The sequence below is a fragment of the Ursus arctos genome, unplaced genomic scaffold, assembly GCF_023065955.2.
Source record: "Ursus arctos isolate Adak ecotype North America unplaced genomic scaffold, UrsArc2.0 scaffold_3, whole genome shotgun sequence".
In the NCBI taxonomy this organism is placed as follows: Eukaryota; Metazoa; Chordata; class Mammalia; order Carnivora; family Ursidae; genus Ursus; species Ursus arctos.
This window is the reverse complement of record NW_026622985.1, coordinates 83,602,754-83,627,939: the sequence shown is the minus strand read 5'-3', so window position 1 is coordinate 83,627,939 and position 25,186 is coordinate 83,602,754. Positions and strand designations below refer to the sequence as shown.

Here is a 25,186-nt window from a genome sequence, read left to right as displayed (position 1 = left end):
GATGCGGTAGCTCACAGGAATAGGCTTTAGAGGGTGCTCCTTGAGTTTAAAAATAGTAACCACCAAATAATTACTCTTCCTCCACAAGTGCAGAAAACTACTTGAGGACATTGAAAACTCCAGTATCTATTGCAACTGCACAACAGAAAGACACAGATCCAGCATTTCCAAGGTCAAAACCACCACTCTTGCCAAAAAATGAAATTAAGGTCATTAAAAACTAGAAATTCTCTTGTGATACTTCCACCTGTATTCCTTGTATCTGCTGTTCCTGCTTCTTTTGCTGTATCAAAGACCTTTCCTTTCTCACTTATGAAATAACCAAGTTTCTAGAAAATAGTGTTGCTTAGTTTGAGGTTTTTTTGCCAGTTTTTAACTACAAAAAGAAGATAAAAAGGGTTTTTGCCCATGAAATGGAAAATATTTCAGTTGAAGTACTACATATTAAAAAAGAAAACCCGTAGTAGGCAATATTAATGATTAAATGTTCAAATGACAATTACTAAAAGTAAAAAATGACCAAGAAGAGCCCTTGGTGTTATACAGAAGCCCTTGAAACAAAGTAAACGAAGCCAAAATAAGAGAACGAAATGAATAGGAGTGTGTGTGTGTGTGTGTGTGTGTGTGTGACAGAGAGAGAGAGAGAGAGAGAGGAGAGAGAGAGAGAGAGAGAGTTTTCTGAGGGGTATGCAAGAGGAATAGCAAAATAATTTTCCAATTCATACAGCGAAACAACGTATAGCCAACACCCAAAGGAACAGAAGTAATACGTAAGAGACCGTGTTTTTCCTGTAGGTATTCCTACAATATTTTTAATACCAAATTACATTATCAATTTAGGTTTCAAAATCAGATGTAAACGGGCCTGTGGCTGGTCACAAGCATATTTCAATGAATGCTGAATAGGCATATTTTGGCTATTGCAGTCCAAGACAAATACATGTCCAGAAGACACAAAAAGCAGCACACAAATTATGTAAACATTTTGCACTGAAAAAAACCTTCTCTGCTTTTATACATAAGCTAATGTTAACTAATAATTATAAATTTAATAATAGAAAAAACACCAAAAATATCAGCATATTTAGGTCAAAATCAGCAGCAGTCGTGATGATTGTAGGTTTATTTGAAAATACAGTTTCAGACCCATATTAGCTTTTAGCAGAAGAAAGCCAGGTTTCTTTTTGCCTTAAATATCACTAAGAGTTAACTTATACTCACATGAACGATTACTGGCACAGGAAAAAAAAAATGAGAAAAATACAAAGAGGAGAAGAGAAATAAAAAGGAAGGAGGAGAGAAGGAACTCCCTTGTAGGGAAGGGTGGGGTTCCTGTAACAAGTGTTCTACATACAACTGTAACATGAATTTCTCTCTTACCCTGTGTCGGGAAGAAGAAAGTCAAAGCTGAAGGACTCAGAAGTCTACTATAAGTCCTTGGCTTACTCAACGACAATCATCAGCATTACACTGAAATATGAAAAAGTAACCCAGATGAGCAAGACCGGAAGAAACCTATCTACACGGAGCTCAGAAGTTGCACGGTAGATCAGAAATCACAGTATGTGAAGTCCTTGATCTCAGGAGTACAGACCTGACAGTTGAGCACGCAGTTAACTGCATCTCCCGGAAGGATACTGCCTCCCAAGGAAAGGTTTCCTAGTTTTGCCAAATTCATTAGAAAATTCTCATTACATAGAGTAGAATCTCTTTAACACCCAACCAACCAATGAGGTGTGTTTTTTTTGCACATAATAAAAAAAAATAAATTCATTCATTAAAAAAAAAAATGTCAACCAACTAGTTCTAATCCAGATTTGTGAAACAACAAAAAACAAAGCTATTTTATCTCTTTTAAGTGAAAGACATTCATACGTGTGAAAACAGGTGTCAAATATTCTGTTTTTCTTCTGTGTTTCACTGACATTTCCACTTTTTCTCCTCATAAGGAACGGCCTATACTTTCCTCCTAACTGGACTGGAATGCCTGACTTCTCTTAACGTTGTCATTGAAACATGCATTGATATTTGGGTTGGAGCCTTGGTCGTCCCTCCATTTCAGTTGGTAACATAAAATTGCCAGTTAGTCGCAATCAGTGTTCAGCCATATATCACGTAACACAGTTTGAAAATATGAAAGTAGAAGAAAAGCTCTGAAAAATGAATTTTAATCTCTGAAAGTTAATTTGAGGATTAAAAGCCTTTAACGTTCCTTACATTCAAAAGCAGTTCCTCAGATGGGGGGTTTGAAATCTAAAATGTACCACTACGCAGTGCTTCTCAGACCTTCCCTAGGTCAGACAGTCTGAAAACAGAGCACTATTTTTCATAACTCTGAGGACAAGGGGAAAAAAAAGGTATGTTTCATAAAAATGCAATAGGGTAGCCACATTTCCTCCCGTGCATGAATAATGTATCATCTACAATGTTATTTGCTAGACTGTCTAATCACCAGCATCTTTCAAAATGTCTATATAAGCTTTAGCTCATTAAGAACAAACACGTATCTGTATAAAAATATCACATACCTGTGAACACGCAGAATAATATCCTGCCAAATACCAATACACACATCAAACTGACACAGGTATCCTACTTTTGTGCATTTCTCAAAAGAAAATATGTTGGGAAACGAAATACAGAAGAATTATTTCAGCTTGTGACGTTCGTGCTTACTCTAAATAATCAAGCTTAAATCCCTCTTTCAAAACACACATACACACACACTATATATATATATATATAATCAAGGAATGATCCAGGGACAATCGCACACTTTCTAAATAAAAGTGAAAAAAAAAAAACCTGGCAGAAACAGAAGAGGCTAAATAAAAAAGCTTTTAAAGCAAGTCTTCTTCTATTAGAAATGGTTTTATAATCTTGGAAGGGGCTTCTGTGATTCATGAAAGAATGATAAAGCAAAAGTACTTCATATAACCATAAGCTTTCAATGTAGTAATAAGAGACAGAAAAGGTGAAAGGACAAAGTATCTAGGCTTCCAATAAATAACTCCTAAAAACAAAGTACAAAGCTAAGCTACAAGAGTAGTACTACAGGATCAGTGCTGTAAAAAGAAAGGAAATATAAAGTTCACCTTTATATTTCTGTACTGCATCCTCTAACAAACACTTTTTAGTTACAACAGAAGCAAAAAGAAACCAAAATACAAAAAAACAAAACAAAAACCACCCACTATTATACCACTTCTGGGTATGAAAGAAAGACTGGCCTATTTCGATATCATTACTAAAGAAAAAAAATAATTTTCCTTTATACTTTTATTGGTATCTGAAGAAAAAAAAAAAAAAAACCATTCACTTCACCAGACACGTGCTAAACACCCTTTGTGACCCATTAATTCTTTCAGCAAGTATTTATCGTGTGTCCCGATCATGTAGAAGATACATCTAAAGGGCTCTCCTCCCTTCATTGTGTAAGTAATGTTAGGAAAGGAGGCGAGAAAAAAAAAGACCAGGAAGGGCAGAGCTCTAGGTTGGTACAGGAATGCAGATTTGGAGTTCTGAATACCTCAAATGGTCTTACCGTTGCCAAAAAGTTGGAAAGATCTTTTGTGCAAGGCCAGGTTTAGACTAATATATACAAAATTCATAAGGAGTTTAGTGATTACCCAGAGTTATTTTCTATAAGAAAAAGATTAGATTTGTTGGCAAAGTTTATTACGAAACCCCCAAGGGCCTCTGCAAAGCAGCCCACCAAACCATACTACTTCTTTAGTTGAAAACAACCTATAGTTCAGCCACAACTGCTCTGCAAAAGCTCTCGGATATCTACAATGTCACACGGAATAAATCTTTAATAACATATGTTGATAAGCTAATGGCCTAATAACATTTGCTCATTATCTTTGGATAATATAATCAAAGTGGACTACATATTTAAGATTTATTTTCCATTTCAGGAGACACAACTGTCAGGAGGGACAGAGATTTTTTCACTATACCAAACACTTGTGCTAATGGCTTCACCCTTAAAAACAGGGCTTCCTGAGTGCCCCACATCCAGTAAGATAAATCTCAGAAAATAGTTTTTGCTGGTAGTCATTGTATCAGGCTCTCTCTAAGCCTTCAGAACCTTTGGAAGTTTCAGATCTAGTCCCAAAAGCTTCTAATCAATGAAATATAATGCCCTCCTTGTTGTTTCGACAAAAGAGAGAAGTTTCGACCTCGACTACCCATGTACGAAACTCCTCACTTATCTGCCCCAGCATGCACTGCACGCCTGCAACACGCACCCCTTTTCACATCAGTGGGTTCACTGCTCCTTCAATGTCTCCTTTTCCTTTTCACCTACCGTTACCTCCGCCCAGGTCATTCAACCCCAGAAATTCACACAGCTGCCTCCAGAACTTCGTTTCCAGTCTGACCAAATGTCATTTTCTCAGAAAGCTCTACCGACTGAGTTCTAAATAAAATTGTGCCCCTGCCTGCACCAGTCACTATTCAAATTCCTCACTTTCATCCCTTGTTCTTCCTAAAACTATCACCACCCGATACTGTTTTCCATGTGTATTAGTTTGCTTTTTTATTGTCTGATTTTTCCAGCAGACTAAATTCCACAAGGGTAGAGACTTAGATGGAGAGGAGTTGGCACGAAGTAAGTGCTCAATAAATTTTATTAAATGGATGAACAAATGGATTTTTATTATGCTTAATTAAAACAATGTATTTTATATGCCTTTGATCCACCAGTATTGTCAATGTGATAAGTACTATAATTAATAAAACAAAAAATGTAAAACGCAAGTGTTAATCACAATTGTCATTTACTTTGGAATATCATCCTTAGAAACAATACCTACTCTGTTAATGGCATAATCAGTTTTGGTGCCTTTCATTGTTTGAGGTTTGGTTTCAACCACTTCCTGACCTCTTAACGTCATTCACAATCACAGGGATTTCACAGCCAGGCCCTGGCGACCCCTTAACCAATTCCCTACACTGCTGCTAAGCGGCAGTTGCTACATCTGACAAGATTAACTTTTAGAGGTTACTCTTCTCTGTAACAGAGACAAACACAATTACATGTTATGATTACGATTACTTGTTCTACTGCCGTTTGCCTTAAAAAAGGCACATAGCCAACCACAGACATTCTGACCACCACCATAGCTCCAACTGCCAAGAAGTTTTATCTCCCTGACTAATCTAAATGCCAACCTATTCCTTACTGACCAATGAATATTTCATTTTTTGTTCTACCCAGAAAGCTTTTAATTGCTGTCTGATTTTAATGAAGTGTGGCTGATAATAAATAGTGAAAAACGCTCACAGCCCGGATATTCAATATTCGAGTTGTGTTCAACAGAGGAAGCATCAGTGACATTTTTGCAACTTTAAATACCATCATCATCCACTATGGCTCCAGCCTCTTACCTCTGCCAAGTCACCCCAACTGCAAACATCTGTTCTTCAATTGTCTCGTAAGAAATGTACTTTATATATGCAAAGTGATCATTACCCTAAAGAGCCAAATGTCTTTTAAAAGCTAGTTGAAGCAAATAAGTAAAAGAAACACATTGTCATTTGGACTTTTAAATTTTAAAATGTGAGGCCTTTGGAGTCCTTAAATATTATAAAAGCATTTCCCAGTCAGAAAATCACAAACTTGAGAGGTAGAGAGCAAAATCCAGACCAACCAGCTCCTTGATTTTATAGATATGGAAAACTAAGACACAAAGGAATTTGGCCAACACCAAAAATTAAAATGTGGTCACCCGTACCCATCCCCCACCCTTAGCCCACATTCAGTGGCCTATCTCTCTACCATGAAATACATACACAAAACTCCTTCCCATTTAAACACTGGCTCCAGTGCTAAAAGAATGATTTAAAAAAATCACTTAATAAATTGATTTCCTGAGTTTGTTCGAATTGCAAAATTGAATATACATTTTCTGCAATTGATAATTGAGTTTAAATGAGATCCTAAGAGTGGGACCATAATCCAGAAAGGCTGGTGTCCCTATAAAAAGAAGAAGAGGCCATTTCAGGACACAGTGAGAACGCTTCCTTGGACTCAGGTGTCCTTATTCATGACCTGTCCTAGCTCTCAAGACTAGGAATTTTTTGTTTCTCAGTAATGGGCTACATCAAATCCCACTACTTCTCTTTGATGAAACCTTTGAAACCGAAAGCCTCCAGTTGTAAGAGGGTTGAATGTATAGAGTCAAAGGTGTAACTTTGTTTTCAATAGCAACACTCCCCACCAATTTGCTTTATTGAACCAGTATGTATGCAATCACTATGCAATCACAAATGCATGCAATAAGTAAATAAATGAGAGATTAATAAAGCTTGAGAGTGTTTTTAAATACTTTAGTTAGATGCTGTAAGCATTTAGGTTTGTAAAGGAATAATTTTGGTTGTCACTCAGTTTTTGCTATATGAAGGAACCGTACTAACAATCTAAGGAACCATATATTCTCTGTTGGGGGTTTTTAGAGAATAAGGAATAGTGATAAATAAAAAAACAAAGGGAGAAATACATTCTCCAATCCTTCCCGTAAAATGCCACAAATAGCAGCCACAAGGTAATTTCAAATTTCCAGAAATGATTACATTATATATTAATTAGAACTAAAAAGATCTACTCTGTCAAACTGTGATTGATACCTCAACAAAATGTATTTTGTTGATAAAATTTACCATGATGTAACTATTCAAAAATAATTCATGTAAAAAAAAAAATCCAAATGCATGTCTGATCTAGACAAAAGAAAGGAAATATTGTCATTCAAATTTCACCATTAACATATTTTCTTTGCGTTTCCCCAAATCGAAGGCCTATAAAATAATTTATTAGAGTGAATCCATCTATTCCTCTTGACTGTTTCCAGAGAAAGGTAAAAAGAGGCAACTATGTCCGTGAGGGGGGAACAAGTTATTAGGCCTATCATTTTCCGGGTCTCTATTTTGGTTAAAGTATTTCAGAATCTACCTAGGTGTAAGTAGAAACCTCTTCATTTCAATATGTTCTGTTCACTTACAACCAGAGGTAGCAAAACTGATTAGATACACTCTTACCATCAAAAGCTTACATGAAGGCTTAAGTTTCACACAATGTCTTGTTAGGCTAAGAATCAAGCAAGCAAGATAATACTATAGACCTCATTCTTCTAAAACATCATTCTCTGAGACACTTTTCTGATTTCTTACCCAGAAAGAGAAAATCGTAAGGAAAAGCATTAAATAAACAAGTCAAGGGACCAGCAGAGTTAACGGGTAGTGAACAGACTGGAGGTCCGTGTATTTGCCCTCGACACCCTGTGAGATTTCCTAGTGAAGAAAACTGTAGTACTTAGGGGAAAAGTACAAAAATAAACTTGCAAGGTTGCCAGATCTGGGACCTTGTACAATGATTTTATGGGAGGACTGTAAAAACGACAGCTAAGAATATACAACACAGCGTAACAAGATTCTGCTGTGTGGTGTTCTTAAACAGGGTGGTTCCGAGTTTGCAGTAGAGAAACCTTTTATGCAGCAAAGAACACATGGCCCGCTAAATATCAAAAATGATAAAAAGGAAATTTCTAATAAATGAGGTATACACGAGCCACCTGCAGCATTTCAGGAAGACAGAATACAAGTATCATTAGATGTAGGGGAAAAGGAGCAAAGGGAAATAAAAAACTCCCTTCCCACGGAAAAGATCTCAGTTCCCTGAGAGCGTAAAAAAAAAAAAGGACCGTGTTTAAATGGGTGATGAAAGCCAACTTGTGGGAAGTTCCTTCTGAGCTAGCGTTTGGGGACTCAGGAGGGGAAGACGACGAGTCACCGCATCCATCCGAGCAGAAGCAAAGGAGGAGGAGAAGTGCGGGGTGAAGGTTATGCGATGGCTCACTACTGTGCAGCTGGGCGCAGGGAAGGCTGCAGTCATCTATGGCCTCCTCCGTCCTCGCCCGTCATTGGTGTTTTGGGGCTTCTCGGTTTTTGCTGCCCACGCAGCTAACAAGGGAGCACCTTTAGTAAGGATTTGATGTTATTTTTTCGTTGCCCCAGAACCTCGCATAGAATCAGAGTCCAATACATAATCAGTGAGTAAAACTGGACAAAGGAACCTGGATCTGAACCTGATTTGTTGCAGTTTTCACTCTAAATTTCAAATCCTGTGCTTTAATTCCCCATGTTTCCATTTTTCTATGCTAACTCTCCCACTAGGTTATACTGTCTTGTAACTAATAATGTGCTAAATCACATTCACTTTGAGCTAGCATAGAGATAAAATGAGGGGCATTCCAAAAGATGGAAAATAGATGTATACAAATTTTATTTAAATAATCCCGTAAAAATAAGAGTGACTATTTCTAAAGAAGAGTGCACACCGAACTTAGAGAAGGGAAAACATGCACCGTAAGCGTTCAATATATACTTGTCGATCATGAATAAATGAATGGCTACGGGAGAAATGAGAAAATTTTAAATAAGAGTAAAAATGAAATGCACAAGTATGATAATGCACACTGACTCTCCTCATTACCAAAACTAAACTTCCAAACTTTAGAAGAAATAATAAATCCAAAACAACAAACACTGAAGTGTAAAAACAAAAATTAAAAACAAACAAACAAAAAACAACTATAAGATCTTAATCATTTGAAGTTCCATAAGCCCATTATGAGGTTTCAGCTGAGACTTTATAATGGGTTTGAGAAGCAAGGTTACAATTTGAGCCAAGGGCTAATTTAAAGTCTGTAATGACCACCTGCTTAGAAAGGAATTAACTTACCTTGCAGGCTACATAATATTCTTGTGACTGCCTTTAAAAGTTACACAGAGAATGAATGTAAACTGTATCATGCAACAAAACTTTCACCCGTTCTAGTCAATAATAACATTCAGAATGAAAGTAGAGACCAATCAAGTGAGGAAAACTAGTAGGAGTATTATCAAGCCTTAAAATAACTCTCTTGTAAAGAAGGATAAATGCTAAAAAAATAATTGCTAAGAACTACGTTAAACTGTACCCATACATTAGCAAAAAATGCATTTTATTAACTGTGAAATAAGGGTAACTTTTCTTCCCCAATCTCCTAACTTCACATTTATAAAGGGGAAAAAAAAGTTTATAGAGAAAAAAATCTCCTGAAAAGTGGTTGACTGACACCGCAGCTAAAAAACTTCCAAAGGTCTTCTGCTTTGGAACAAACATAAGCATAAGGATTATATTTATCCATGCCATGGCGTAACTTAGCAGTAAATTATGGAGTTAAATCCAGGTTAGAAGATGCCTATAATGATTAAGGTATTTTCCCATTTTCCCAACAATTAGCAACTCTAAGTAGAAATCAATTTAATTGAAGACGAGAGTGAATACTAAACCAATTACCAAAGTCAGGTGTAATAAATATGAGCACTGTTACTTAATCTAGAAATTCTAGATGTTGTAATTTATGTACCTATATAGAAAATCAACTAAATTTATAGAGGAATAGTCTTAATTCTCTTAATTCCATGATTCCTAAATTACATGATCTATTTTTGCAAATGTCTGCTACAACAGATTTTTTCAAAAGATTAATAATGCTTCTTTAAAAATTTCTAGTCATTGAACGAAACGATTTTTGTTGTTTAATTTAAACATTTGTGTTTCTGCATTTAAAACTAATTGGGTGAAGTAATCCAGTACAATTTTTAAATCTGGTTGCTTTGTAAGAGATCTAAATTGAACTAGTTCCAATGATTTCAATTTAAGTCTTGGTTAATGAGAAGGTAGGATAAGGATAATTCCAGTAATGAACTGCTTATATTTTAGAAAAGTATATACAATATTTATCTGGACAATTCAGCAGCACTTGCTTAACTGTTATTTCAAATGCCTCAAATATTATAGAAATTACCTGAGAAAGTTAATGTGATGATCTGAGGTACTTAACTTTTAATGAACCCAAGAGTTTCTGGTCCACTATATGAAAAAAGCAAATATACATACTGGTTCATTGCAGAGAAAACATACAATTAATATTATACTGGATATCTATGTCCAAAGAGTACCCTTTTTTATTATGGTCAACAACACTTAACCTATAATTCACCATCTTAATCTCTTTTAGGCATACAGTACAGTAATGCTAACTATATGTACATTGTTGTGTAACCAGGTCTCTAGAAATTTTTCATCTTGCAAAAGCAAAACTTTAGATCCACTGAAGAATAACTCCTTTTTACTCTCTTCCCAAGAAGTTCCTTTTTAAAGGTATTTAGGGCTTACTAGTTTTAAAAATGCAATTATCACAGATTTTTATTTTTTTATAATCATAGTTCCACAATAAGCTGAACAATACAATAGATTTCATTCTAGTCAGCATCGAGTTGTCCTCTAATATATAAAGCCATATGCATAACTGCTATAATGTCTTTCAGTTTTTATAGGTCATATTTGTTTCAAGACTTGCCAATCCTTAGAGGATATCTGAGTCATTAATGTAAATTAGGGAGCTAGTTCATGGGTCTGCCATTCTGTCCTTTATGTAAAGGGCCTAAATGTCAACATCTTAGGCTTTGTAGGCCATACGGTTTCTCTTGCAAATATTCAACTCTGCAACATTGTAGCACACAGCAGCTATGCACAATACATAAATAGACGAGCATGACTGTGTCAACAAAAACTTACTAAAAAAAAAGAAAAACAGGTGACAGACTAGATTTCTCCCGTGGGCCATAAGTTACCACTCCCTGAAATGAAGAAGGGAATGGAGGGACAATGACAGAGAGAGGGAGAGGGGCAGGGACAGGGAGTAGGAAACAAAATTATAAAAAAAGTATTTACAGAGTATTACTGCAGAGAACAAACAGGTACTTAGCAGAGTTGACATTGTTTGTTTTACTGACAAACTTTGATAGTGAAGCCGTGGAAAATGGAACAAGTTTTTGTTTTGTTTTGTTTGTTTGTTTATTTAGGACTTGTTTCAATGCTGACTGACCTACTGATATTCAGTACATCAGCAAATAATGAAAATACTGACTTGCAGTAAGTACATAGGATTTCACTTACCTTAGTAATGGGTGGAATATGACAGTAATATTTCTGGCTCCAGGTTTGCAGACAAATTTGGTTCCTCCACCTTCAATTAAGTTGTCATCAGGACCCCCTTTCAGGAAAAAGAAGAGAGATTTAGTTTATTAGAACTTCTACAAAAAAATAAAACAAGGCTATTGAGATGAATGTTATGTTATCACAAGAAGGACTATCACTGAAAAAAGTTGCCTTCAAATCTATACAATTATTTTGAATGACTGGATCCAGTCAGTCTTCCTCATTACGTAAACTAGAGCAGCATTTTCACTCTGGAAGGAGAAGGCTGAAGCTCAGTAAAAATAATGTTTTTAAAGAAACAGTGTAGGGCAAACCCAGTTAAACTTCGAGACAGACAATCACCAGTGTCTATCTTAGACAGAACAGCATGTGAAAACTTTCCCAAAGCGGAAGTAGCATTCAAGGCTGTCCAGGGCTGTAAAGGTTAGAGCAAAGACCCATATAAACCTACCTGACCACACTCCATCAAATCTAAGACCCCACTAATTTCAAGATACACTACTAAGTAACACTATAAGTTTTTAAAAAATCCTTCTGATGAAACTATACAATGCTTTCTCATTACCTAGGTTTTATTTCCTCATTGAAAAGTTCCTTATAGTTAAAATATATACATGTAGTGATATAATTTATAAGTAAATATTTAAGATTTTTAAGGCTTTAAGACTTTTAAAATAAATAGATGATTGCCATAAATCTCTCACACACATTTAACACAGAAATATAATAAATTAAGATGTTCTTAAAACTACGTAACTTTCAGAATCCAGCTTTTCTTAATGACTCAGAGTTGTCAATACCCTTGTTTTCTAAATGGTATCACTAAGCGGGTTTCTTAAAGGAGCGCATCCAGTATTTTATTCTAGCTGCTGACACTAATTCTGCAAGGTTTAATATTGGTATGTACTTGATGCTATCAGAAGGTTTAAAGAGAAGGTGTTCCTATACCAACCAAGACTCATAATCTTGGGGCGCCTGGGTGGCACAGCGGTTAAGCGTCTGCCTTCGGCTCAGGGCGTGATCCCATCTTTCTGGGATCGAGCCCCACATCAGGCTCCTCCGCTATGAGCCTGCTTCTTCCTCTCCCACTCCCCCTGCTTGTGTTCCCTCTCTCGCTGGCTGTCTCTGTCTCTGTCGAATAAATAAATAAAATCTTTAAAAAAAAAAAAAAGACTCATAATCTTTTCTCAAACGATCTTAAGAGGTTCATTAACTGAAACATTGAAGGCTCACTGCATGAGGACTGTGCACTCAGCTCACACATACGGAGGCAAAAACTACTCATTCTGTCAGACAGAAGATAACATCCTAATTTCAGAGGCTTTACAATGTGAAAAAATGTGTATCTTAGGATGTTGGGGAGAAATGCTCCTCCTTCCACACACATTACTCACATTACCTATTATGAGAATGAAAATTAATGTAATCCCTGGCCTCTGTCTTTTCCCCACGCCAAGTGAAGTGAAATAATTCCCTTGGTAAAACTGAGAACACAAAGCTGAGCACGCATGTTTGGGTAACCTCCTTATTCCACTTTAGAAACCAGAACGCCCGCAGATGGTAAGTGCTGTCTCGCCAAGTTGAACAATAAAGGTCTTGCTTTGTCAGAGAAGGATGAAGTGGTCTAGTCCCTTCTGTAAGTGGGTGAGTAAATTAGCCTAATTTTGATTTAGCAAACTCAGTTGGCTCTCATAGTAGACTACATCTTCCAGGCTGGCTTATGTCAGTATAAACGTTGGTATTTCACCTTCCATCTACTTTACTTATGTTATTTCTTAATAGTTCCAGAAATCTGACAGTAAAGATAGATGCTATATCCCGGGCTTCCTCAAAATCCTAACAATCTACACTTAAATACTTCTTTTAATTCAACATTTTCTTTCTAATTATAGCTCTTTGCATGATACCAAACACAACTAAATCTCATTTGATTTATTATCTATCTTAATGGTCTCTAAGGTATCTTGGAGATTGACTGATAAAAACACGTGAAGCCTCAGAAATCCATACCCTGGATCATCAAGACTTCCCAGAGGCATCAGAGTCTAGACAAACCCCATTTGGATCAGTTGTTTCCACCAACTAATCACAGCATGGCTTTTCTTAAGAAAAACAGAAAATATAATGACATGTACAGCTCTTGATTCAAAATCATGAGCTATTTTTTCTCATTTGAAAAACAAATGCATCTTGTATTACTATATTTGCACCAGAGATATTAGTGTTCTGCTAAGTCAGTGGTTTTGCAAAAGGAGAGCATCGAGACTACCATAAACACTACTCCCTTCACAAAAGCCTCCTCCAAAGGTCATGGGATGGTTCCAAACAAACAGAACAAACAGATCTTCTTTAGCAACACTTCTCTAAGATCATAACATGAAGTCAGTACTGAATTACCAAGGAGACGTGTGTATATGCGTAGAAAATAAACCAGTTATATTCTGCACTCCAGGCGCAACGTAAATAACTGCCTATGAAATACGTCAACACGACAATATAATGCATTCATTTACGGAATACGAGCATTTCTTGTAAGGACAAACATTAGACTCCATGGTCTCCAGTGATTTCTAAAAATGTGTAGGTTCTATGATTTTAGATACTCAATAACTATATACAGACCTGGTGAACCTAGCTCCAGTCCAACTAGTAGCTTCGTGCACACCAAATACAAGGACTGCGTGCCCTGCTGTGTCCGGCTCCACGCCGGGCTTCCATCTGGAGGGCCCTGCCCCCTCCTACCATTTCTTTAGGCACCAGGCCTAGCCTTAAACTGTTGAGTGGTCCTCTCCCAATGTCCACATTTCTGTTAGCAGTGACTTTATATAAAATAACCGTAACATAGGTCACTTGTGTTGTCGCTTGCTTTCTAATGCTTACGTAACATTTTTCCGCCTGGAAAGGAACATCCTGGAAAGTGGTTCTAAAAGCGTACATTTGCTGAATGAAGGAAGAAATGGAGACCTACCTCAGTAGAATGTCACCGGAACTAGATGAGAAAGTATATGTGCAAGCCCTTTGGGAAGTGTCAAAAACCTAACACACATAAGCAAACCTCTCTGTATCCCCAGAGCCTTACGGGTAGCAGGTGCACTTAACAAGCATTCGTTGATGGCAATCATATAGGAAACACAGATAACAAAAGATACAATACCAAAAATAAGGCCCACGGGCCAAGAGAAATGTCAGTGAGAGGAAGATCTGGCTGTGAAAATGAAGGATGAGGGTTAGCATCCGGCTGGAAACTAAACAATAGTCGCATTTGTTCCCTGTTAGCGCCAGAAAGATGACTACTGTTTTACAGAGTGGGGTTAAACTAAATAAAAAGTAAACTTTAGACAGGAATATGTCAACCCCCAACCAAAATCTGTCCTGCAGGAGCCTCATATACGCTTCCAGGCCCATCGCAAACGCCATCAACACTGCATCTGATGTGATTTCCTCTTCACTGCAAGTCCAAATCCAGCTTGCCCAATTACCAATAACAGCACCAACCCCATGAAAATATTCTTGAAAATACACAGGTCAGAACCAAAAGTAAAGACTGTGGCCAAAGATCATACGGTCCGAGTGTCGAATCCTCTGAGATTTAGTCTAGCATTTCAACGTTCTGAGTGAGAAACAAAACTCGCCTCTCCTCATCTGCCTTCCCGCAATCAAGTAATCTGGGAGCTGCTGTCAGGAGCGTTCCGAGGGAACATGTTCCATCCCAGAAAGAGCATGCAAGGGCCAGAGCATCTCCTTCACCTTCATTCATTATGCTTACAGTCTAATCTCAGCTGTCAGAGGCCGGGAGATAGACACCAGAGAAAATGCTGAATGATGATGGATGGTTGGAAAGAAAAGGAAACTGACAGTAGTATTACAAGTAGAATATATCTTGCGCAGAAAGGAGAGGAAATGCCCCAGCCATATTTCAGTTTCTAACAATGAGGACAATGGTTTGATAGGCTCTTGCAGACACCTGGCGAGAGGCACAGAGGCCACCCAGTGACTGCTGGGATGACAGCATCTCAGGGCTCACAACCTAGGAGAATTTCTTGGAGAATTCATTTACATAGAAGTCATTAGCTCCTCAATTTATTTCTTCCTTGATTCTTCCCAACTGGAATTTGATGTCATTTGCAATGAATACAGTCATTTTAATAAAACAGAAAAAGAAAACCACAGCCTGAGAAATGGAAACAAACGTCCTTGCCGACGGGTCTAGGGGACAGTGGGAAAAATCACTAAGATCGGTGTCAGACCCCAGACTGCTACTAGAAGTGTGACAGAATTATTTAACTTTTCTGAGCCTTAGTGTTCCGTTTATAAAATACAAACTGAAATTAAGTCTTTCAAAGACTTGTGGTGATAAACGTACTCCTGGGGACTCAGTACACTGTTTGACACCTAGTGTACCTCAAATAAATGGTCTACTTTTCTCATTAGAACGACCAAGCAGTTAAGGATCTACTGATCACACACACACAAAACATCACTGACACATAAACTAAAACACAAAAGAACCAATTTACACACTGTTACTCTTGCTATGTTAGGCAGCACTCTAAGAGTCAATATTATTAACAGGAGCAATTAGAATATGGCTGTCTTATTTGGAGGGATTATTGCAGAGAAAGTTTAGAAAATTGCTAAGAACACATACAGCAGGACAGAATAAAACTAACCAATATTAAATGTATAGATAAAAAGATTATGAATTGTCTGTGCCAAGTGCTTAGATGAAGACAGTATAGAGTCTGATGGTCAACTGGGCTAAGCCACAGAAAGCAGCATACCTTATCTGACATGTTTAATATGGCCTGGATTTCAACTTGGCCCTTCCACATAGAAAAGAATCACAGTGAAGATGATTTTTTTTTTTTTACAGCAAATACTTTGCTTCATAAACACTTTCGAAGGATTATGAAAATACATTCTGATTGCATCAATAAATTGGGTCTTTAATTGGCTCTAAGAGCCTGCTGAATGATCTAAGAATTCCCTGAATTCACAGCTGTCACCCTGTTCTTAAAGATTAAGTTCTCTAGCAAGTACCCATTCAAAAGCACAGATTATCATTAGGACTTAATGCTGGGCTGCTGCTACCAACCAGCCTGTGACTAGGGACTATCCATGAGCTTGGGGTTTGGTACTAGATTAGGGGGAAAAGAGAAGTACAATACTTATTCTTACCCTCGAATAACTTACTATTACAGTCAAGTTAAGCAAATCAAGATTGGTGGTAATGGGGTGCCTGGGTGGCACAGTGGTTAAGCGTCTGCCTTCAGCTCAGGGCGTGATCCTGGCGTTATGGGATCGAGCCCCACGTCAGGGTCTTCCGCTATGAGCCTGCTTCTTCCTCTCCCACTCCCCCTGCTTATGTTCCCTCTCTCGCTGGCTGTCTCTATTTCTGTCGAATAAATAAATAAAATCTTAAAAAAAAAAAAAAGATTGGTGGTAACATTCAACTTCTCATGGTAAGTTGCTGTCGGACCTGCGAAGGAAATCTTGGCAATAAACCCCTTGAGGGAAAGGATCACCTTTTGGACTCAACTTGCACCAAGTCTCTAATTACTAACAATATAATTTTGTTCATGGATGTATCGGCTGTGCTTAGAATAGTTTCTGGTACATGATAAGCATTCAGTAAGTATTTGTTGAATGAATGTATGAATAAACAAATGAACAAACAGAAAAAATGATAATGTCTCTTTTAGATCGAGTGAATTCTAAGTACAAACCACCTAGGAACAAACAGCAGTTGTGTTCTGCATAAAGTATACTAAGTAAAGAATGCATGTCTCAGTAAAATGCTGAAAAATTATAATAAGATATTATTTGTAGAAAACAATCTCCCAATTAGAAACAAATTAGTTATCCCCACCATTAGAGGAATAAATGCCTTGTCTATGTTTCTCTGCTCAATGATATTTTATTCCTGGGTAGCTCTAATATTGTACTGTGTAGATAATTAAGACAGGTGTCAAGTATGCAGGAAGAAGGTCAAGAGGCGGAAAGGGGACTCACATTTATTAAACACCTACCGGGAATCTGACACCGGGCTGGACCCTTAATGTAAAATATCTCACTTAATCCTAGTAATAGCCCTGTAATATTATTACCCAACACAGAGACGAAGAAATGGAGGCTCATGGGTGTGGGAGGAGGAGTACAGAGTCTTGCTCAAAATCAAAATCACACATGGCAGGTTCAGTATTTAAACTATTTTTTTTCCCAACTATATATACACTATAATACGCTTAATATCACTTTATGTTCTAAGAAACTCACGGGTTGAAAAAAATGACACAGATGATGGGTGACCCATGAAAATTCTAAAACAGGGAGCAGGAAACTCTGATTTTATGGTGGTCTGATGCATAAAATGCCTTCTCCATGGAATCCACACTAAATACAACAGTTGGTTATCCAAGTCAAGGCACAAAAAGCCTCTTTGATCAAAAATGTAAGTGAAGCCTGACAAAAACAACATTTTGTAGATAAAACCATCATATAAACAATGATTCTGGGGGGAAACATTTAATGGTCCAACTGAGGCCAGAAAGAACAATTTCCTCTCTAATATAGTCCCAGCAGCAAGAACCAGAACTAACTTTACTTTTCCCCATCTTGCCTGACTAGCCAGTACAGGGTATAATGACCCCTTCAACTCCAAACTACTGGTTAGGGCTCCTTGGAGGCCCAGGAACATACAGGTAGGAAGACAAGAAAGGGTCCAGCCCTTTCTTCAGGGAGGGAACTTTGGAGAGTTTGCCTGTATCAATACCCAAAATACTGACAGAAGCCCATTTTTTTTTCTGCTTCCCTTTTTAAGAGAATTCCAGTAACTCTCCCTTGCTTTGTCTTTTACTGTTACATCTGATGGATTTCTTGATAATCCTTCCATACTGCCTGGGGCCCAGGGGAGATGAAATTCCTGCAATTTGTAGCAGCACCGTATTTTACGGAATACTCTAGAGCAGAAGTACGAGTGGAGAAGAAAGACTCTGAGAGTTGGAGTTAAGGATTTACCAGCTGATTGTAGCAAAGGAACAAGGAGAAAAGGAGTCAAAGTTTCCTTTGAAAGTCAGGTGATTGACCATAGATGGGTCAAGGCTTAATAAGAAATAAATGAGACTTGGAAAAGACTCGACTGACTGACGATAAGCAATGCAAGCTGACATGTGGGGGTTTCTCTCAGATCAGAGTATTAATGGCTGAAGTCAGAGTGAGAGAGACTGAAAAGGAACGGAGGCTGTAGTTACAATCAGAAATGGGGTAGAGCAAAACAAGTTTGATGTTTGGTAGTAAAGAATTAGGGAACAGCAAAGTCTGGAGGTGGGGTAAGAATGAGAAAGGAAAAAAATAAAGGAAAGCCCAAGGACCTCCATCCTGAGGAAAAAGGGGAAGGTCCTTTGGGTCCCTTTCTAGTGTCACTCCTAGGTATAAAGCAAAATGTACTGGAAGAGGATCTAATTTAGAGACTGCCTAATGATGGGTTATTGTGAGACTAACAGTCCATGTTTTGAAGTATAAGGAGGAGTACAGCAGATGAACGTGCAGCACCTTATGTCCTTTGGAATTTCAATGTGAGCAGCCTGCGAGGAAGCAAATACCTCATCTGAGTTCTGCTTCAAGTAAAACCCCCTCTCCCAGATGTTTGGCTAAAGACCATGAAATAATTCTTTTTTGGTAACCTAACAATGTTGCTTCACCATGAAATAATTTTTACAAAGAAACAGAAATAAAAATCATATTCTTTTATAGTTCAAAAATTGAATACGTTCTAGCTCCAAATAACAAGTGAATTTTATAATAATCTATTATTCTGGGGTGGTGTCTTGCCTTACCAGAACAAAACAAGAAAGAAAACTCATTAATTATCTTCCTAACAATAAATTCAACGGTGTTTTGGAGGATGGAATGACAAGGAACCAAAAAAATAAAAAATAAAAGAAAGAAAAAGAAAAGAAAGAAAGAAATAACAAATATAAGGTTAATAATAGCTCACTCTAAGCCATCAGTAAAATGTGTTCACCTGGAGCTCTTCCATGAGCATAAGTCAAAGGCGGCTCCATTAGTAACAGTACTGACGGTTTCTCTAATGGAGTCTGAAATGGCATGCTCCACGAAGAGCAAAATGTAAGATATGAGCCAATTACCAGAGGATCCACAGTCACCGCATGCATATTTTTAAATGGTTGATCAATAAGGCACAAGGGAACTTTAATTGACCATTTTTGAGAAGCATTCCTATCCTAGTGACATTATCCTCCAACTCACTTTATTTTAAGGCTACATAAGGCGACTGCATTGATTCTTTCTTCTCCTTCCCCTGTTTAACTGAGTCCCCAGTTTTAATCATCTTGAATCTACTAAATAGGTTTTAGTGGCAAGCCGGGTGTATCTAGCTCAAAGATCCTCCTGTGTGTAAGCTGGAGTCCTCATCCTTACTTATCATGTGTCTGATTTCTGTCACTTAGCATGTCTTCAATGTGCATCCGTGTTGTGGCACTTATCAGTCCTTCACTTCTTTTTAAGGCTGATTAATATTCCAGTGTACGTATATGCCACAGTTCATCTATTCACCAACTGATGAACATTTGGGTATTTCCACTCTGGGCTACTATGAACAACGCTACTAAGAGCATCCACGTACAAGTTCTGTGTGGACACGGGTTTCCAATTCTCCTCAATATATACCTAGAATTTGAACAGTTCGATCATATGGTAACTCTATGTTTAACATTTTGAGGAACTGGCAGACTGTTTTCCAAACAGTCTATACCCTAATGCTCATTGTTGTTATTTTCTTTAATAAACTAATTATTTAGAAGAAAACCTATGTGTGTGGGTGGCATGGGGGGGGGTGATGAGCAGCGCACAGAGGAAGTAGGAATAGTTTGTTCTCCAGAAAAACCCTTTCATACCAGCCCGAGATCTCCCCCTGCCTCTTGTAGGGGCGGCCCTGCCTGTTTTGAAGGATCATTGAGGAAGCATTTCTAGTGTAACAAGTGATGGCAGGGCAGAAGCCTCTGGAAATTGGTACAACTGGGAAATGCTCTGCGCTGTCTGTGGTGTTTCAACTAAGTGTCTGTGCTGGTTCATCAACCATGATTAAAACCGACAATGAAGATTCTCTCCTCACTCAAGTTTCGGATTGCCGAAGATTTCACTGTTTGCTCAATAGTTCTTGTTAAAATAAAGCCAAGAGTGATATGAAGGATGACAGAATGCAGGGACGCTCTCTAATCAGATGAGCCCATCTCAGTGCTGACCTAACATGTATGTCTGACTAGTCAGGAGTCTTCCGATGATGTCCTGCCAGCTGAGTGGTGGATTTATGGTGCAGATAAGCATCAAGCTGAAAACAGACTGAGCCCATCAATCTTATTTTGCCTGTGAAATGGTCTACGATGGAGGCCAGGCCACCGGAAATGACGGATACACAGATACACTAGTTCATACAGAAGAAATGGTGTTGTTAAATGCTGTCATTGTCTCCATGCTCAGAGATGTGCTTAAATCTAAGAATGCCCAGAGGTAGAAAGGAATTATTTTGAAGGACTTGATGTGACAGGTAGAAAGTACAATAACCCAAAATGACTATAAGAAGACAGATAAAGGTCTCCTTAAAGACAAATTTAGAGTCAAAATACAAGTTGCAAAACATGGTAGCATTTAGCTTACCGACAAAGATAATCAGTGCTGGCATCCAAACAGAAACAGCATTATTTCATGGCTCATTGGAAGCATCTGGATGACTAAGGCACAGGTGGCTTTAAATAACTTTCCCAGCAAACCCACAGTCACTCTTTAGGTTTAATCAGCAACAGTCAACTTTCCAGCCACTCTAGGCAACAACTCTTGGAATATTCTCATAGAATTAAAATCGGTCTTCCAAGCCAGCTAAGCATGAGCCATGACATGATCAACACTCAAAATTACAGCTGGCAGGGGTTTCTTTTTTCTGTTTCTACATAAATAGAGCATAACATAGGACTGTGCATGCCCTATGTTCAGCAAAAAATTGATTTAAAAAAATAGTGTTTTAATCTATCCAGACAGACTGCCCATCCCCTGCAGCTCTCCGATGTCTAATACATTTTTTTTTAACCCAAACCAAACCAAAAAGTAGTGAATTTTTCCAATCTTATTTCCTCCACATTTATCTGGCATGCTTATACCTTGCACTTCTTCTCAAAAACTTTATTCTCCATTTTATCAGTCATGACTGTTAAAAAGTACATAACCTTCAACGTTAACATTTTACATACTACTTAACCCCATAATTCCAGTTCTTGGCATTTCCTCCCATCCCCAATAAAAAAAAACACCATCATGGGTGAACTTAAGATTTGGAAACAAGAATGTTTATCATAGGACAGTATCTTAACCTTTTAAAAAGTCACTTAAAATGCAAAATAACAGGGAATTGATTACAAGCCTACACACATCTCAACATATACATAAGTGATACAAACACGTATGTTTGTATGTATGTATATATAACTGGAATATGACACAGCCGTTAAAAATATATAGACACCACACGAAGATAAGAAAAAGACTTAACAAGCAGGAGTCATTATGGCAAAAAAGTTATTAATTAAAATATTATTAGATAAGCCAATATTATGTGTCTCACAAGTGTAATACTGAATGTCTTTGCTGATTTGATTCTTTTGTTTTCCAACTCTGTTGAATCTAGTTCTTGGATCCTTTTTTTAATATGTATCGTGTATCATATTTATTTACATATGTATTTGTGCATGTGTGTGTTATTTAAGTTCACATTCCTTAGAAATTTATCTGTAGCAATTCTTGGAGGACTGGTTTAAAGGTAGGTACCATCAGAATACATTAGCCATTGCTTCTGCTAGTTGACCTAAAGAACTACCAACCTGGAACCCATTTTAAACTAAAGTCTCACTTTAAAATTTTCTCACAAGAACCAGAGGATGTTTATTTTGGCAATAAACCTGGTTTTTCTAGGGATTTTTCCTGCTTTCAGCCTATGCCAAGGTGACCAATTTTCTTTCAGTCCCTTACAGGAGGTGGGAAGATTTGGGGGAAAGGGATGGTGTTTCTAGATGATCCCTGTACTCTATGTGGAGTTTGGGGGTAACATTCTATTAGACTCCCCAGGTTGGGTAGGTTCTGGGCTTTGTTCCTATACTGTGCCTTGCAAGTTCACTTGGGTTTGGCAAATATCTTCAAGGTAAAGACTGCTTAGGAAGTGCTTTCCTCAATATCTCTCTGCAGTCCTTTTTTTTTTTTTTTTTTTTTTTTTTTTTTTTGCTTCCAATAATCCTAACTTTCTTGCTAGCCCACCAAAGCTATTTATCACATTTTTAAATGTTTCACCCAACACTTCAAATTTTTGCATGGGAAGATCAACCAAGATACCAGTCATACTGCTGAAAGAGAAGTCTCCATGCAAAGTACTCTTTACAGAACAGTCTGCAAACAATTTCCCCTCTGAATTAAATTATTCCGGTGCAAGCATCTTTGGATTGTATTCGGATATCCTTATTGCTGTTTGTTGCTTGTTTTTAATCAATTCTTATAGTTATCCTAACATAATCATTACAAATACAAAAAAATAAACATTATAAAAATAATATAGCTTTTGCCTTAAATGTTATCAGTTAATTTGATATAGTGAAATAAAAGATATACAATAAAATGCAGTGTGATATAGATTATAATCAAATGTTAAGAATTGAAGTTCTCTTTCTAACTTTGATATCAAGTAATTTTCTGGCAACAAGAAAGTTGCTTAACCTCTCTGAGGCTTCTATTATATTTTTTATCAATAGAATAAAGAGAATAAACCAGATAGTATACTCTTAAGAAACCTTCCCATCTATATATTTTTATTTCCTAGATCATAAAATGTCCTTTGGAATATATTCTACTGATAGGTTTTATTTACATATCTGATATTGTATAACATAATATAGTAGCACCTTTATCAAGTAGAAATTTATGCCAATTATTATAATCATTGAGATACCATATGCAATAATTCTAATGGGATTTTAAATGGGAATGAACTGCATTTTTGCTTTGGGATATTAGTTATGCTTCAGGAAAAAATAATTAGTATCATTTGGGGCTGACATTTTTATACCATCTAATTATGATTATCTATGCTCTCTTTCTTTTATGGGAGGCATCTTAGATCCTGCCTTGATTATCACAAGAATTCCCCAATGCTGAGAAATCAAATGGGCAAAATTCATGCCGTGTCTGTGTAATTTTAACCTGAAATGTTTCTTAATAATTCACCCCAAACCAGGTATCAAAACTGTATACAAATCACTATAATCAATAGCTTTCAAAATAGCAATTCTGACAGAAATGTATTTAATAGGAAAACACTATCTAATTTAATTCAATCTAATGATTAGGAACTCAGCATCTTGGTGCCTAGGAGTGGACTCATGATGATATAAACCTAACTAATAGACATAGTCCATGACCTCAAGAAGTTCATGTTTTGATTGCGGTATAAAAAGGAACACACCAAGAGTTAGAGACAAAGCTATTATGACATACAGCAAGATAATTAAAATACAGCATTGCACAAGATAAAAGTACTACTCTTTAGTTTGAAAACCAACTTACATAAGCATAATAAAATTCATGGAAGACATAGGAAGTTACAGTTGTTTGGCAGAGAAAATATGACATTGATCCTCTACAAAGATTGACAAAAGTAACATGTAATACAGAACTCCTAATATCAGCGTAATTGGTATTACTGGTACCATCAGGTCAATTCTCCATTGGGCTGAGAAAACACAGTGATTCAATCACATAACAAAGGAGTTACTTATCAACATCTTCTAAATACATCATATAAAATTCTTGCTATAACTTTCTTCCTGGAAAAGTACATGTCTTTTGTATTTCTTCAAAGATCAGTGAATTTGCTTTTAAATGTTGTTTTTCAAAAGCCTAAAATATAGACAAGGCTTTTATTAAGATAAAATGCACAAAAGAATGACTTGTCAATTTAGCTGAGGAGGGACCAGAGAGGGGCAGAGGTTACTAACAAAAAGGCTCAGAAGATACTAGACAAAGCAACTTAGTATAAAGTAATGGTCCATGGACATAGCTTCAGTGTAAACATTTCTTTTTAAATCTGAACAATCAAGCACCACTCCAAATATAGAGATCTAAGGGGAGATAGAACAGAAAGATGGGAGGCAGATTAAATTCAAATACATTCAACAAGTATTTATTAAGTGCCAATCCTGTGCAGGTTCCGCATGAGGTCCCGGCAGTAGTAGGAGCAACATCAACCTTCGGCTGCTCATGTCTGCAACCCTGGAGTCATCGTCACTCTTCTGTTTTGTTTATATCTCTCACCCCATCCACCAGCAAATCCTAGCAGTTCAACCTTCAAAACACAGAGTCCAAGTACTTCTCAGGGCCCTCACTGCAAACAACCTTCTAAGCCACTACCATCTCTCTCCTGATCTCTGGTCTTTTGACTGATCTCCCTGCCCCCCTTTCAGGGGATTCTCAACATACAAGACAGAGTAATCCTGCTAAAATACAAGTAAGGATAATCCAGTTACTCCCCTCTCTAGGATGCTCTGCTTCCTATCTCATTTGGAGTAAAATCGGAACTCCTTGCAATGACCTAGACAGAAGAGTCCGTGCGATCTGTCCCTGTAATTTTCTGGTTTATCTCCTACTTCTCCTTCCCTGTCTCACTCTGCTCTTCTGTGAACACACCACACACACATCTGCTTTGTGGCCTCTGTTCCTCCTGTTCCCTCCACTTATCAATACTCTTCCCCCACGGTCTATGTGGCCTCCTCCCTTACCTCCTTCAAGTCTCCACTCAACTATGTCCTTCTCAGTAAACCCTTCCCTGGTATGCAAAATGAGCATACAATAAGAGATAAATAAAATCATTTAAATAATAAATTTAGTCAGTAGAAAGCATGTATTTCTATATACCAGCAACTGCAAGTCTATAAAAAACTAAGTTTCTGAAATCTGGCCATGATGATATAATTCTGAGGAAGTCATTACACAGGGAATACCCACTAAAACCACATACATACACACAAAACACTGAAACCATGTGTATATAAATGTTTGAGCTAGCTTTTTGCTCCTATCACT

General features: G+C 37.3%; 1 protein-coding gene across 1 annotated transcript in view; it reads right to left on the bottom strand.

Moving 5' to 3' along the window:
* EXOC4 (exocyst complex component 4) overlaps positions 1-25,186 on the bottom strand; it is a 722,726-nt gene that overhangs the window by 385,142 nt on the left and 312,398 nt on the right. Inside the window, exon 10 of the mRNA XM_026511236.4 lies at positions 11,012-11,108. Coding sequence (XP_026367021.1) covers positions 11,012-11,108 — 97 coding nt within the window. The remainder of the gene's footprint in view (positions 1-11,011; positions 11,109-25,186) is intronic.